We start from the raw sequence: 15,478 nt of genomic DNA, 5'->3' as shown, positions 1-15,478 counted from the left end.
TTTTTGCAAGGAAAGAGAAGCGGACGTACACCGTTCAGAATATTCATTTCTCATAATAAAAGTTTATCAACTGTACAAGTTAAGAAAATTATACAAGCTTTTGTTTAAGAAAAAGGACAGTTCGATGAAAACATAGCTAACTGTAAAAATATTTCAAAAGGTTACAAAGAGATCTGGAAAAATACACAATGTATCTTTTTCAGCCCAGATAAGAATAGGAAAGACATCATTGATGTCAATAATTTACATACACAAACCTCACTTGGTTTATTCTTTGAGCTTCTATCTATTAAAAAAAAAAAATTAAAAATAAAAAAATAAAAATAAAAAAAAAAACGCCAGGGTCGGGGGGCTCCTTTAGCAGATTCAAATCCGACATTTTGAAACAAACTTTAAAAAAAAATTATATATCTGCATGTGTAGAGATGCAGAAAGGGTTAAAAATGAGAATTATTAACTTTGTATGTTTTACTGAAAAAATACATTCTTTAGGTAGGTCATTTAAACTCTCGTTAAAATAAAGACCCCACGTTACAAAAAAACGCTTCCATCGGCTGTCTATGAATCAAATTTGCTGGGGGGGCTCACAAAAAAATAAAAAAACAATCGATAAATAAGCCGACCCTGAAAATCCAAGACTCACAGAAAACGTATTTGTTTCAGAAGTGTCTGAAAAGTCGAGGATTTTCCCTTAAAGCTCGCCTTGTGAATATACTTCCTGAGAGAATTCAGAGGACGCCGGGCTTTCCTTCCCGGGGCTGTCGATTCGTCGCCTTTTGGCGGCTCTGTCGCTTTTCTCCTCCGGCTCGTCGTCGTCGTTACTCGTGTTTGGATGGCTGGGTTTGGATTCGCCCGCTGAGTTTTCTTGGTTGTAGCCGTTGGTGTCGGTGTCGTTGGAAGATTGTTCGGCGCCGCTGTGCGTCGGGCCGTTTAGATGGACGTGTTCTGGTTTGGCTTCATCCCTGTATGCAGGCAAATCGCTCGGGCCGTTGGCAGCTACACCTGGAACACGCAGAAGGGAGACGACAACATTCTAAATAACGCGACACTTCCGGATAGAATGCTGGAGAACTCCAGAACGGCATATTATATTATACCATATTATATCATATCATATTATATATTCCCCCGACGCTTTCATCCATTGGCAGAAATAACACCCCAGGGACGCAGAAGACAGAGGTCAGGAGCCAATACCAAAACTATCTATAAGCCTCAAATCCATAACTCTCTGGGTTTGTCAGATAGAGAATTTATAACTGAACGGATTTTTTTCTATGGATTCCTGTTTGCCAATTATATCAGAATTATTCTAAGTTATAACCTTTGGTTTATGAGCCGCTCGGTAGGGTAGAGAGGTCAGAAATAAAATGTACGCCGCAGACACGTCTGCCAATTAGAAAAATCTATATATTTTATGTATCAATCAAAAGACGGGAAACTGCCGTCATACCGTTCTGGCTGTTGCCAGCCGAGCTGTCCTCCTTCTCCGATTGGCTGGCGCTGCTGTTGGAGTTGGCCGGAGGTGGCGAGGGGGCTCTGCTAGACGCCGCACTCTCACTTTCATCCAAGAGACGATCCATATAGTCCCTGAGAGTCAAAGCAAAGTTTAAGGTTTTCACAACGCGCTTTTCAGTCAACCCAAGCATAAAAAAACAAAACACACAGAAGGTTCAAAATCACATCAATGTATTTTTTTGCTTTCTTTCACCACCTCCCATGCGCAGGTGACTCTCAACCAGCTTCTGAGCCGACCCACAAGAGAGACTCCCATACAGAAATATTCTTTAAAACATTTTATTTTATTTTAATATGCATTTATTTTATTGATTTTAATTTATTTTAGTTAATGTGTAGTTTTAATATGCATTAATTTTTATATTTTAATATGCATTAATTTTTATATTTTAATATGCATTAATATATGAAGCAGTAGCCTGTCTAATACCTTGAGGTTTTTTACGGATTCTCACTAACCCGCCCGCGATACGTTAGACTCGGTTATCATAAGCATTGAAACGCATACAAAAGTTTGGGTGTCCCTTTAAGAAAATAAACTTTACGGGACACCGAAGCCCCGTCTTCCATCCCTTCGGGAACCGAGCCGACGTTCTAACCGCAAGAAATCGTCTTTTTAAAAGCAGAAGCCCGTTTCGTGGTGTTTGAAAACTCACGTTACTCCAGGATGGAGATTGTATTTCTTCTTCCCAAACCGCGTTTGCTGAGCAAAGAAATCGTATCGTTCAGACTTCTTCCACATGTAGTAAAAGGCGACACACTCCCCCACAGACCTCGTTCTCACCTGGGATGGGATGCAGAAAGAGCCTTGTTACAGATCATAGAAACACAAAACCCGCCGGCGGATCGGCCCCATCCGGCCCCTGTCTCTCCTGCTGTAAAGACTCAAACCTTAATCAGTCGTTGGTCTCGTCTTAGATTCAGGAGCCGTATGTCTATCCCATGCATGTTTAATCCCCTCACTGTATTACCCTCTACCACTTCTGCTGGGAGGCTGTTCCACTTATCTACCACTCTCAGTGAAGCCATACTTTTAAAAATCGAAAGGGAAAAAAAAAAAGCAAGGAAATGTGAATATCTGGATCCCACACGACTGCTACTAGAACATGCAGGTCATCCAACATGGCTGGGGTTTACAAAAAAACTTTTACTTCAAAATGCGCGGGATTCAGTTGGAATGCAATGAATGGATAATAATTACCTTATTGGCCTGAATCAAATGGAAGTCTTTCCCGTACGCTTTAAGTCCTTGTTCAAAATTTCTGCATTCCTCTTCCGTCCAAATAGAGAGCTCTTCTGAAGGAAAAACAATAAAGCTGTATGAACGAAACTACAAACAACGACCCTTCGGATGTTGGCTAACAACCCACCACCCAGCGCGCCATATACAGCAATAACCCCCCCCCGCACTGTATACAGTAATTAACCCCCCCAGCACTGTATACAGCAATAACCCCCCCCCCCAGGGCTGTATAAAATAATGTGGGTTGCTGCCGAAAGCCCAGTTTTATCTTATTTTGTCTCAGACTCCCTTTATCTGCAGACCTGGAGCCGCCGTTGCTGTCAGTCATGTGATATTTTGGGTGACTTTCCCGGCTCCAACACCACACTGAGCTTACGCTTTATGGCGATGCTAATGAAGTCCGCTCCTCCATAGACTTTCATTAGTCATAGTCTGACTGGGTGATTAAGACTGAGCCATTCTATTGTTTCCCGCAGGCAGTATGATAAAGGAGTAGGGGTTGTGCGTCTAGTACATTGGGCGCAGATAACAGCACACAAAACATGACATATTGGTAGCTTTCTGAAACAAGGTTTAAAAATAATAACTATGAGAAAACCCCTGCTTTAGTCAATCGCCTGTTACATTAGAATTAACTTAATTGAGCAAATTAACAAAAAAACCCACCCCCCAAACATTAAAAATAGTCATTTTCACTTCGGTGTGTTTGTGGGGGGGTGCTTATTTTAAGGTTTTAGTGCATGTATACACACAAACATAACCAGATATTAACATTTCCGGCTGGGAAGAGGCTTGTATAACAGAAGTAGAAGTTTACTTTTCCATTTTGTGCTACAGTTAGATTTTAAACGAAATGAGGACATTAAAAGCAAACAGATCCACAGAATTCCTCAATACAATTTTTTTGCCCCCCCTCAGCAACAGAAACCCAGCGGCAGCACTTCGGACGGACTTGAAGGATGTCGAATATAACCAGGAACACAAACGTCTTCAACATAAATGCCGGCAGACATGCCAGATAAGCTGAAGCGTGGCGTATCCCTACTTATCGTGCCCTCATATTACGCCTCTGCGCTTGCGTCTGGTTTCCTTACAGAACCTGCACTCACCTCGCGCGGCTTTCACGTTGAATCTTAGCCTCCGAAGGGCCTCTTCTGTGTCGAAGTTACATTTCACCAGCTCATACAGCGCCTGGAAGCAAAAGGTTTTATTCCATTGATTCCAATGAAGAGAGAAAAAAATATTTTCATAACTCCAAAAAAGCAGGATTTATAATAAAAAAAACAAAAATAGTCTCTGAGATTTGCCGACGTGAACATTTAATGTCTGTAGACCTCTAGCGTTGCCCTTATTTTTTGTTTAGAGAGACCCCAGAAGCCCCCTCGGATCCCTGCCATCTCACCTGTTCATTATCTTTAATATGAGATCCTTCAGGAATTGCCTCCAGACCCTTCTCTTCACCGGTCCTCCTTGATGCCTCGCTCAGAAACTCAATCACTCTCTCCTCCAAAACAAAGTCCGGATTCCAGAGCAACTGGTCGTCGTTTTCATACACTGCAAAATTACACAAAAATAATACCAACGATCATGTGACGGTAATTTTACTTCAGAAAATGCCACTTTGGTTAAATATACCACTCGCAAATGCACTGAACCCACACGTTTTTTTGCCTTTTCCATCGTTAGAAGAGGAGATTTGTCCAAGGGCTTGCTAATTGGGCATGTTTTAAAGGCAGTTCATCTATAGGTGCCACCTGTGCACATAGGAGGCGACGCGTAAAACATGCCCGTGGGCTGAACGCAAGCCCCCATAGCGGACTGTACAGTCCCCTGGATACACTCCATACAGTGAAAAGCATCACTGGGGTTTTACCTTTCTCAGTTTCCCTGTACTTGCTGATGCCAACCGGGATTTCAGCCTGAAACATCGAGCCCACCATAATTTCCTGCATAAAGAGGGGAAATCACTACATTACACAAAAAAATACTAACAGGTTTCATTGTACCCACATTTACCAGTCTTCGCGTATGCAAGCAATACATTATATATTTTATTTACATCTCATTTGTAGCTATATTACTGTCCAGAAGTTTTGGGTCACTTAGAAACGTCCTTATTTTTGAAAGAAAAGCAGATTTTGCCTATTACAACATCAAGAAATGGATCAGAAATCCAGCGCAACGGCTGATTGTTAATGGAATCTCTTTATAGGCACACAGAGGCCCTTTGTCACTCGCGTTGTGTTCGCCGATTCAAGTTTAGGTTTAAAAGGCTAATTGATCGCAAGAAAACCCTTCTGCAATTATGTTACAGCCAGAAATTTCCCTGTTTTCCATGGAAACACCTCAGTGACCCCAAACTTTTGAATGGTTGTGTACATTTTTCACACTTTACTATAACTTTTTAGAGAGGGGTTATGCTTGGCGGAACAAGTCCCACACATCAATGATGCATTTCCTAAAAAAAAATCCACTATATTTAACAGTACCAACCAAAAAGGACAAACACACTTTGTCATTAACATTAACATCTTCAGGATGTACCTTTTTCCAGTCTTCCGATGGAATATAATCTTCATCATCTTCAGATTCCTCTTCTATTTCATTGTCTGTAAAAAAAAACAAAAAAAAAAACAAAAAAAAAAAATAAAGGTTTTTGTTTTAGCTACAAAATGAGAAGTGCCTTTATCAGAGGGAGGTCACATAGTCCTTCAGATTATATAATATGTGGTTAAATAAACATAATACATAGACCGCAAAATTAAACTAAGCATTTCTCCAAAAAAAGCTGAATATATGGTGGAAAAATACAGAACTCGTTAACCTGATTTGTGAAACAAAATAAGCAAGCTATAAACAATGTAATTTAGGTTGAAGAAAAAATAAATAAAAAAGGTACGCATCCATCAAGTTTCACCTCGCTGTTGATCCACAAGGCAGCAAAAAACCCTCACTTGTGTCATTTCAAATTATACCTCAACACGGGTAACCTTATAACCCTATATATCCCTCATATTATATATTATATACTCTCCGGCCGTATAACTAATCCCGTCCTTATAACCCGTTATATCCTGTATATTCCTCATATTATATATTATATACTCTCCCCCGTATAACTAATCCCATCCTTATAACCTGTTATATCCCTGTATATTCCTCATATTATATATTATATACTCTCCGGCCGTATAACTAATCCCGTCCTTATAACCCGTTATATCCTGTATATTCCTCATATTATATATTATATACTCTCCGGCCGTATAACTAATCCCATCCTTATAACCCGTTATATCCTGTATATTCCTCATATTATATATTATATACTCTCCCCCCGTATAACTAATCCCGTCCTTATAACCCGTTATATCCTGTATATTCCTCATATTATATATTATATACTCTCCAGCCGTATAACTAATCCTGTCCTTATAACCCGTTATATCCTGTATATTCCTCATATTATATACTCTCCATCCCGTATAACTAATCCCGTCCTTATAACCCGTTATATCCTGTATATTCCTCATATTATATATTATATACTCTCCCCCGTATAACTAATCCCATCCTTATAACCTGTTATATCCCTGTATATTCCTCATATTATATATTATATACTCTCCGGCCGTATAACTAATCCCGTCCTTATAACCCGTTATATCCTGTATATTCCTCATATTATATATTATATACTCTCCATCCCGTATAACTAATCCCGTCCTTATAACCCGTTATATCCTGTATATTCCTCATATTATATACTCTCCCCCGTATAACTAATCCCATCCTTATAACCTGTTATATCCCTGTATACTCCTCATATTATATATTATATACTCTCCGGCCGTATAACTAATCCCGTCCTTATAACCCGTTATATCCTGTATATTCCTCATATTATATATTATATACTCTCCGGCCGTATAACTAATCCCGTCCTTATAACCCGTTATATCCCTGTATATTCCTCATATTAAATATTATATACTCTCCGGCCGTATAACTAATCCCATCCTTATAACCCGTTATATCCCTGTATATTCCTCATATTATATATTATATACTCTCCAGCCGTATAACTAATCCCGTCCTTATAACCCGTTATATCCTGTATATTCCTCATATTATATATTATATACTCTCCCCCCGTATAACTAATCCCGTCCTTATAACCCGTTATATCCCTATATATCCCTCATATTAAATAATATACACTCTCCGGCTGTATAACTAATCCCGTCCTTATAACCCGTTATATCCTGTATATTCCTCATATTATATATTATATACTCTCTGGCCGTATAACTAATCCCGTCCTTATAACCCGTTATATCCCTGTATATTCCTCATATTATATATTATATACTCTCCGGCCGTATAACTAATTCCGTCCTTATAACCCGTTATATCCTGTATATTCCTCATATTATATATTATATACTCTCCGGCCGTATAACTAATCCCGTCCTTATAACCCGTTATATCCCTGTATATTCCTCATATTATATACTCTCCGGCCGTATAACTAATCCCGTCCTTATATCCGTGTATATTCTGCATATTATATACTCTCAAACCCATATTTAAAAGCACTGATAGCACATGTTGTGGATTCCACATCTTTACCACTCTTACAGTAAGTAAACCTTTCTCGCTGCTTTAAGGGAAAATCCCTCTCTTGGAAGACCTCTTGTTCTTTGCTCAGCCCCAGTAACTAATAGATCACCAGAGCCTCTACTATTGTCCCGGTACAGGTTTGTATAATGACATCATATCCCCTCTAAGACTACTTATTTTTCCTAATATATACAAATGTAATTCCCTTAACCGGTAACGTACTTGCATCAAAGTATTTGCACCTCCGAGGTCTGATCACCTCCTGTACATCCGGACATGTAGCAGACGGCGCCGGGTCATCGTTGAACGACTGAGTTTCATCTTCAGGTCCTGATGAATCCTTAGCAGTTTCATCCTGAGAAGGGGGGGGGGAGACAAACATCAACCTTTACAAAGTGTTCCATAGTAGGAAGCAGGAATGTGGTAAGCATATTAATGCACACAGAGTATATATATATATATATATATATATATATATATATATATATATATATATAATTACCTTATTTTCACCACTGCAGCCGCTGTTTTGATCGTTATCCTCATCATCTTCCTCGTCTTCCTCTTCTCCCGGCAGGGGGACGGTGCTTCCGTACCCATAAAGCCGTAACAGTTCATGGATAGGCATCTCACTTTCCTGAAACGAAAGCCGGGACATGCGCCGCGTTAATCGACACCGACGTGAGATAAATAGCAGCCGATGGACCGGTATCACGCATGCGGCAGATACATGGCTCGCGGTTATTGATTGTGATTATATTTATATCCGGAACACAGGCGCGGAATAAATCAGTCCGGTAAAAAAAAAAAAAAAAAAAAAAAAAAAAAAAAGAAGTTAAAACTAAGATCTTGACTTAACGCCTCATTATTAACTTATTGCGCAAGGACAGGGAACGGAGGTATTACCCACCACCTATTTTATGATTGCAGTCTGTATTTTTAACAAGGCTTTTTATAATCCACCGGTTAGTTTTAAAAGCAGGAACATGGAACTTGGTTACGGGGCAAATCCATCATATGATGAACGTATTTTATATGAACCAAACCCAGTCTAGATTTTTTATTTCTTTATGTTTTTTTGAGACGGACTTTGGACGCAGATAGAGGGTGTTGTCTGGCAACACGGCGGCTCTGACATTTTTTATATACTTGTGATTCACGCTGTAAAGTTTGGAGAACTTCGACTCCCAAACAAACCTCAGGGAGTTAAACCCGTTTCCCAGCCATTTACCCTTTCCAGGTGCTCGATTTCAGACGTGAAATTCACTTCCCCTTCCATCATTTCTTCCTCCTCCAAAGTCCTTTCATCGTCAAACTCGTGAACCAACATGTCTGCCGATGGGTCGAACTCGTGGTCGTCGGATGTTGCCGAACCCCCTGGGTGAGAGATAGGATTAGGGATTAAGATACCAATTGGGTCGCCGGCAACAAAATTACAGTCGCCGGACGACCCCAAGCACTTCCCGGTTATCTATCCTTCCAAAAAGTAACAGCAAACAGTTAAGCTGCTTTGTTTCTGAGAAACTGCAGCCCCCACGCATCACTAGCCCACTGTTGGCAGAGCTGCGATGGCACAGATATAGGAGGTATACCCCAGGGCAGCTACACGTTGGCCCCTCTGTATAGAAGGAACATACATGCCAAGCATCGTTTCACCTTAACGCATATGGTAGCCCCTTTAAATGACTGTTCTAATCCCCCCCCCAATGTATTTTCCCTGCTCTCCAGCTTCATGGCTGCCGGGTGTTCATCTGAAGAAATCCTGTGTCTGTCACTGCGCATGCGCGATACACTAAACACCGGCCCGCTCCAGGGTAGGTTCATGCGAGTTTTATGGGGTTTAACAAAAACCACCCTGCCCACCACAAGCATGCAGAGGAAGCCCCCCCCCGATGATTTAGGCAGCAAAGACTGGAACTATATCTTCTCTTAAAAGGTAAGCACCCCCCACGTACTTGTATTAAAGTACCTGCAAAGATCTGGACAGGTATTTTTATGTATTTAAGCAGCAAATAAAAGTGTTTTGGATGTTTTTAATCACGTTACAAACTTGTAATTGAAAATATGCCACACGCTGTGCGCCATCTGAGCCACAGAAGTTGCGAGAAGGTGGGTTACCTGGGCTCGCGGTCCCAAGTGAAGGCTGCGAAGAGAAAAAGAAAAAGACATTTAATACAAAAGTAAGAAATAGCAGATACTGCAATCACATTTCAGCTCATTATTTGTGAAAACAACATTCAGGTTATATTCTGAATAAAGCTCTATTGTCTGCCTTTTATTATTATATCAGTAACAACTACCGGTGCAGGACTCCAGGTAAAAGTACTGAGTATATCGTCAATTAGCCAATTGCATGTATGCCAGCAAAACATCAACGTTCAGACCAGAGACGTAAGATTTCCCGAAATTTGGAAAATGTCCAGAAAATAAATAAATAAATAATAAAAAAACGGTTGGAAAATTCTTAGAAAAACTGACAAAAATAAATAAATGCAGAGCGGAGCAGCGTTAGAAACGTGAAGTTGTTTTGTTATACCGGGAACATGAAATGCAGCGGATATAAAAAGTATTGCGCTTGAAATAAAAGTACAGCTTATTCAGTTAAACTAAAACTTGCTGTTTAAAACTTTATTTTGTTGCAAATGGAACAAGGTCTGTATATACGTTAAAAATTCAACTACACGTGAGAACCGGTACCCCCCCATCCCTCAAATGCAACAAAATAAATGAAGAAACCATTAAAAAAAAAAAACTAAAGATCTCCTCTAATCCTCCTGCATGGATTGGACGGGGCGAGTGATCACAGTCGCCCAATCAGATTTGCTCCTTGGCATCAATTGCAAACGAAAGGTCTTTATGTCAGTTTGAATGCCGCATCATAAACATTATTTATCATTGTAAAAGATGATATTTCACAGTCACTCAATTTCATTTAAATTTTTCCAGAAAAAAAAAGTTTTGAGAAAATATTTTTCCCAATTTTTCCATTAAACGCCCCCCCCCACCCAGACCGCGCCATCGCTGGTTCAGACAGCATCCATAAGACAGCCCGGCTCCCGCTGACTCTACCGGTAGTTCTATTGCGGATGCGGCATACTAAGGTACGCTTCCTGCGACCAGCAGACGCAGCTGGAGGAGGAGTTACGAGAAGTCTAATAACTAAAGAATGCCTACACCTATTTGCATGCAGGGAAAAGTACCGGGGTTCAGACAAATCTGCACTTAACACGAAAATAATAGCTGGAATGCTTTATTAAATACGGCCCCCGGGGACTGCGAAAATCCCTCACATGATTAACCGGTACAACCTATTGAAGAAAGTAAGAGACCCTCCTAAAGGGTCCTAAACCACCGCCTGTTCTATAAAGCTGATATCGCCCAGACACTTTGAAAACACGAGATGCTTAAAAGAAAACACATATATATATATAGAATGTATTTAATAAACATTTTCTTAATTAACATTCAATAAAAGTTTGCAGGAAACCTCGCTGTCCAAAGCAAAGTCTGTACGTTGGGGGGGGGGGCAGGTTTCTATTCACTAAGCGCTGCTCAGGGCCGAGACGTGGAGCCCACTCAATTACCGTGGCTCACAGAGTTCACTTTCATCTCATACAATCGGTCGAAAAGCTCTAATTAATTTTTTAGAAGAGCGCATTCTATCAGAATACGTTCTAAACCTAAATAAAGAAGCAGCCCTGAACGGCGTCCGTTATCCGTTGGCTCTTCTGCATCTCTTCGGCAAAAGTAATTTAAAAAGTTGCCATTCCGGCTGAATCAGACACTTTGTTGGAAATGTCATTCTTCGTCCTTCTGAAAGCACAAAACCCTTCAAAGACGATGGGGTTTTTTTTTAGATTCTATTACAAAATGATTCATCTAACATTCTGCCCGTTTCACAATCTGCCGAGAACCCGAGTCACATGACACAGAAGCAGGTATTTAAGGAGTTGCATTGAAACTAAAACAAAAAGTCCTTCTCAGGTTGTGGTTTTTATGGGATTTAACCTTCGCGAGGCAGATCTGCTAAGGCTCGTCTGCTACGCTCCAGAGAGCGCGATACATAAAAATCCCACTATTTAAGCTTTTTCCTATATGTGTCGTTTATAATGCGTCTGTTACTCGAAGCAGAAGAGCAGGAAACCCCCATAAGGTTTTTTCATGGGGGTCCCTTAGTCCGTTTCCCGGCTGTAAATCCATCGCTAAGTACAGTTGATGTCGGGCTGGTGTCAGGAGCCGCGGCTGCATTTAGCGCCTTTTAACAATACGCGGCTTGCATGAGAACATCGACATTTACTTATGCTGCATGTGATGTCATCGATGCAGTTTTAAACCTCCAAGAGCCTTTGAGGGCACAAGGACCAACTTCAAAAAGTAGGAGAGGATCATAAGTAGGTGCAAACAAAGGCAGCCGACAATGTTAATATTTAAAGGAGATTTTGTGAAAACGATCAGTGAAATCATTGCTAAGGGAGGGGGGCGAGTTCCCCTATAAGACATAACTTTACATTATTTTCCTCCTTTTTGACGACTCCCGTGACAAACCATTAAATGGAAACCAACGTTAGCACCTGGGCGAGTAACCGCATTCTGCTCCATAGTCATAGAACCAAACGTTGAAATAATTGTTTCATGCGAGGCCGCTGCTGCTAGTGACCCGTGAAGCGTTTTTATGACATCTTTGCAGGTGTCACTGTCTCAGCCTGAGGTGCAGATCTCTGGCCCTCGAGGGCCAGGAGTTCTGTGTGTCTGAAGACAGGTAGTTTAATGAAAGTGTAATTTAGCTGAAATAGAGAAATTGTGGGCCTTGGGGACCACAGCTGTGCACCCCCTGGTCTAAAGTAATGTGGGTTTCAGGGATGCCCAATAGCTATAATAAAGCCCAAAGTAGTTACCCCAGCCCAGGTTCTATATAAATGCTTCCAAGGGGGGCTTACTGTCCATCATACAGCCTACAGCCCTGAACCATGTAATGCAATGTGTGTGTAAACGTGTCTTAAACACGCGGTTCTACCAGCAGAGGGGCTGGGGGGGGGCTGAGACCCGGCTCGTATCACAGGAAGGGTTTTCTAAGAAGAAAAGTCAGCAGCTAATCAGTTGGATTTGCTAAACAGCCAACGAGAGTGTTAATAATTAAATAATTTTTGTAATCGACTCAAATATTTAAAATAAAAATGTTTTCTAAATCCAAACATCATGTTTGGAACAAACTACATGAACCAAAGCCAAGAGAACCAGACAACCCGGAGTCCTGGCTTAGAAACCAGTAAGCGGAAACTTGTCAATCATTATGGGGGGGGGAACAGTTTTTGCTTTGTTTTAATAAAGGGTTAAAGTAAAACATTTCTATGAAACAGATTTCAGCAGCATTTACTTCTCATACCGCTCCATGAGCAGCCCTCATATATGAGAAACACCAAACTCTAGATGCTTTATGACCTGCGGCATAAAACCACTCCGGCTCTCCGTGCCGATACGTTTCCGAGTACCCATCGCATCTTCAAAACGTGCCGACTTCTTAATGCCAGCCATAGATTTTAGCTACCCCCCCCCAATTTCAAAGCAAAACCACAATTAAATTCCTCGCTACAACACAATAACATTCCAGCCGGACCAAGAATAACTGCGCAGAGAAATGATTATAGTATACAGTCCCCTGGGTCAATGGGGTTTTTTTTCTGCACCGCCTATGCGCTTTATATCGCAACCAAAACAGCCCCATCAGACGTGGGGTATCATGGAGAGGCAGCACGGCGCCCTGACCATCTTATAGCGAGAAAGGGCATCTATTGACAGCGAGTGCAAAGCACATCACAAATTATCAAAACCAATGGCCGCTAGTTTACATTGGAAGACATACCCCGTGATGGGCCTACGGACCCCCCCAAAAATGTTATTATTGTCGGCTTTTGTATGATAAAGCATTTTCTAATGCGTTACTTCCTGCACCATAGAGAGTTTGGAGGTCTTGCTGCAGGTCTATCCTCCATTCTTATTACTTCAAAAAACAAAACACACCATAGAGATGATCTTCCAGGGCAGCGCATCGCTCTACAACTCTATGGTGTTTACTGCCTCGAGTCATCTCAGCCCAGTAGCGGCTGCAGGACCCTTGGGCTCTCGTGATGCAGGAGGCAGAATCAGATTTCATGTCACAAAACAGCAGGAAAAAAAAAAATTAAAAAATAAAATAAGGTTAAAGTGCGCTAACCGTAACACTGCCCGTTAAGCACAAACGAGAAATGGACAGAATTACAAGAAAACCACCATTTAAAAGCATCGATGGCGAAATAAATACAATATAAAGCGATCACACGCATGCTCCAGCGCCAGGAACGCTACCAAACGTGCATTTTAAATGTTGTCGGCTGCAGCTTCCCTGCTTCTAATAGATTTGTTGACTATGGAATGGTTTGGGGTGCCAAAAACTAACTTTTACGATAAAATACCCAGTTGATGAACCGTTGGAGGTTTAAATAAAGTTGGGAGCACAAAAAATAAAATGAATATCGTACTAATAAAATATTCTCAGCCTCCTGTGACATCAGGTACTACCTTCCAGCTCTGCGGGGGCGACGTTCCCTGCACAACAACCACCTCAGCCAACTCCCATCACAACGTGCAAGGGGCTCATTCATTCTCCACCGGCGGACAGTAGGAATCGCGTACAAATATCCCGTAACAATGTATCAGCGGAGGTCGGAGTCAGGCAGCCCCGCAGTAAAGGAACTAAAAGCGCTTGGCTGTGCGCTTTAGGTATTAGGTCTCCAACGCGTAGACCACACGGTTCAACCGATTCTCCGCAGTCAGCACAACCTACACTAGATCTTCTGGAGAAGCTCCAAGACCCCCCCCCCCTTTACTAACTACTATTAGGTAATATTCTAACACAAGAATGATGGATACTTCATATTTTAGGAAAACATTCTAAGCCCCAAAGAATAAAGCAGAAGAAAAACGAAATATAAGACAGTTTTGGATTTGTAGAACAAACAAAATTCAAACATTCAAACCCAATAAGCGAGAGCCCCCCCAGTCATCAGCTATTGACAGATTAAAGGAAGTGTTAATATTCAAAATTCATCATTTACCAATCTGTAAAGACATCTGGTTTGTTGATGAACCTGGTAAGCAAGAGGTTAAAATATATGATATGAGGAAGACATGGGGGGATTCAGGCAGATCTGGGTAACTAGGACTTCCAGGAGGTCTTGGCTGACAACTCCCAGAACCCTCAGCAAGCAGGATACCGACTCTACAGGGACTTCGCCCTCCTCGCTTCTAACCCGACCTCAACAGTATATTGGTACAGGTATGGTGGCAGCCTGAGAGTGTTGGGAGCTGTTGTGCTAGAGCTGGAGGTCATGGGTAATCTCCGAGCCCAGGTGAGTGAGGGACCCCACTGAAAGGCAAAGGGCCACTCAATGAGTAGGAATGTCCAACTGGACTTGGCGATTGGCTGAGAGCACTGGGAGTCGTGGCCTTATAATCAGATGAGGTTCCCTGACCCTGACGTATGAGGGGGCTTCAATAGAAGGCGAGGGGCCAATCGCTGAGTGGCTGGGTTCCTGTTCCCGCCAAGTGAGTAGGGCCTAGAGCAGGGCGGTGAATTGGGCTCCAAGGGTCCCCGGGGCAGGTATGTGAAGTACCGGGCTCTGCGTACCCCTAGGGGAGCTTCCGCAGCCGTTCCCCGTTGGGGGAAGTTTGGGAGTGCGGGCGGGAGAAGCAACAAGTGAGCAGGGCGAGCAGGGCTGGGCCCGAAGGCTGCAATGGGCCAGAGAGCCCAATGAGCGGAGGCCGGGATGAGGACAGAGGGAGGGAGCTACGGTGAAGCTTCCTGTGAGTTTCCTCCTTACCTCCGCCATGTTTGCCGTACTGACGGGTCACATCGCGGGTCAGCGCAAGTGCCCGGATGGAGGCGGAAGCCGCAGCAACCTGCGCTCTGAGCGCCAGCCGGAATAACCAATCATCGAGAAGAGAAGGTGGGCTCTGAGTAGGCGAGGCGTTTGCAAACAGGAAGTGTCATAAGGCGGAGCTTGACATAGATGTGGCAGCAGCCAATGGAAAATCTGGAGGGATGGTATTTTCGAGTAG

At 42.1% G+C, this 15,478-nt stretch overlaps 1 protein-coding gene across 2 annotated transcripts; it reads right to left on the bottom strand.

Annotated features, from left to right (window-relative positions):
• Positions 1-382: 382 nt before the first annotated feature.
• Positions 383-15,346, bottom strand: MIER1 (MIER1 transcriptional regulator). 2 transcript variants are annotated; one of them, XM_053470029.1, is made up of 13 exons: positions 15,241-15,346; positions 9,503-9,527; positions 8,616-8,761; positions 7,887-8,021; positions 7,607-7,739; positions 5,306-5,370; positions 4,635-4,707; positions 4,164-4,315; positions 3,871-3,952; positions 2,720-2,814; positions 2,175-2,302; positions 1,454-1,590; positions 383-1,002 (listed from the first exon to the last, which is right to left on the bottom strand). In XM_053470029.1, exons 1-13 carry the CDS (start codon positions 15,247-15,249, stop codon positions 692-694), a joined length of 1,491 nt encoding a protein of 496 aa, XP_053326004.1. In that variant the 5' UTR covers positions 15,250-15,346; the 3' UTR covers positions 383-691. The 2 variants fall into 2 exon arrangements, with proteins under 2 accessions (XP_053326004.1, XP_053326006.1); XM_053470031.1 differs by having other exon boundaries at positions 2,720-2,811.
• Positions 15,347-15,478: the final 132 nt, after the last annotated feature.

The sequence above is a fragment of the Spea bombifrons genome, chromosome 6 (genome assembly GCF_027358695.1).
Source record: "Spea bombifrons isolate aSpeBom1 chromosome 6, aSpeBom1.2.pri, whole genome shotgun sequence".
NCBI lineage: Eukaryota > Metazoa > Chordata > Amphibia > Anura > Pelobatidae > Spea > Spea bombifrons.
Note: the sequence above shows the minus strand (reverse complement) of the source record. Positions and strands in the feature narration are given on the sequence as shown.

Excerpts from the sequence above, each read along its gene's own strand:
- MIER1 (XM_053470029.1), bottom strand. Across the intron at positions 3,953-4,163 it reads ATATTAAAGATAATGAACAG|GCGCTGTATGAGCTGGTGAA; the intron begins GTGAGATGGCAG and ends TTTTGCTTCCAG. Across the intron at positions 1,003-1,453 it reads GGCTGGCAACAGCCAGAACG|GTGTAGCTGCCAACGGCCCG; the intron begins GTATGACGGCAG and ends TGCGTGTTCCAG.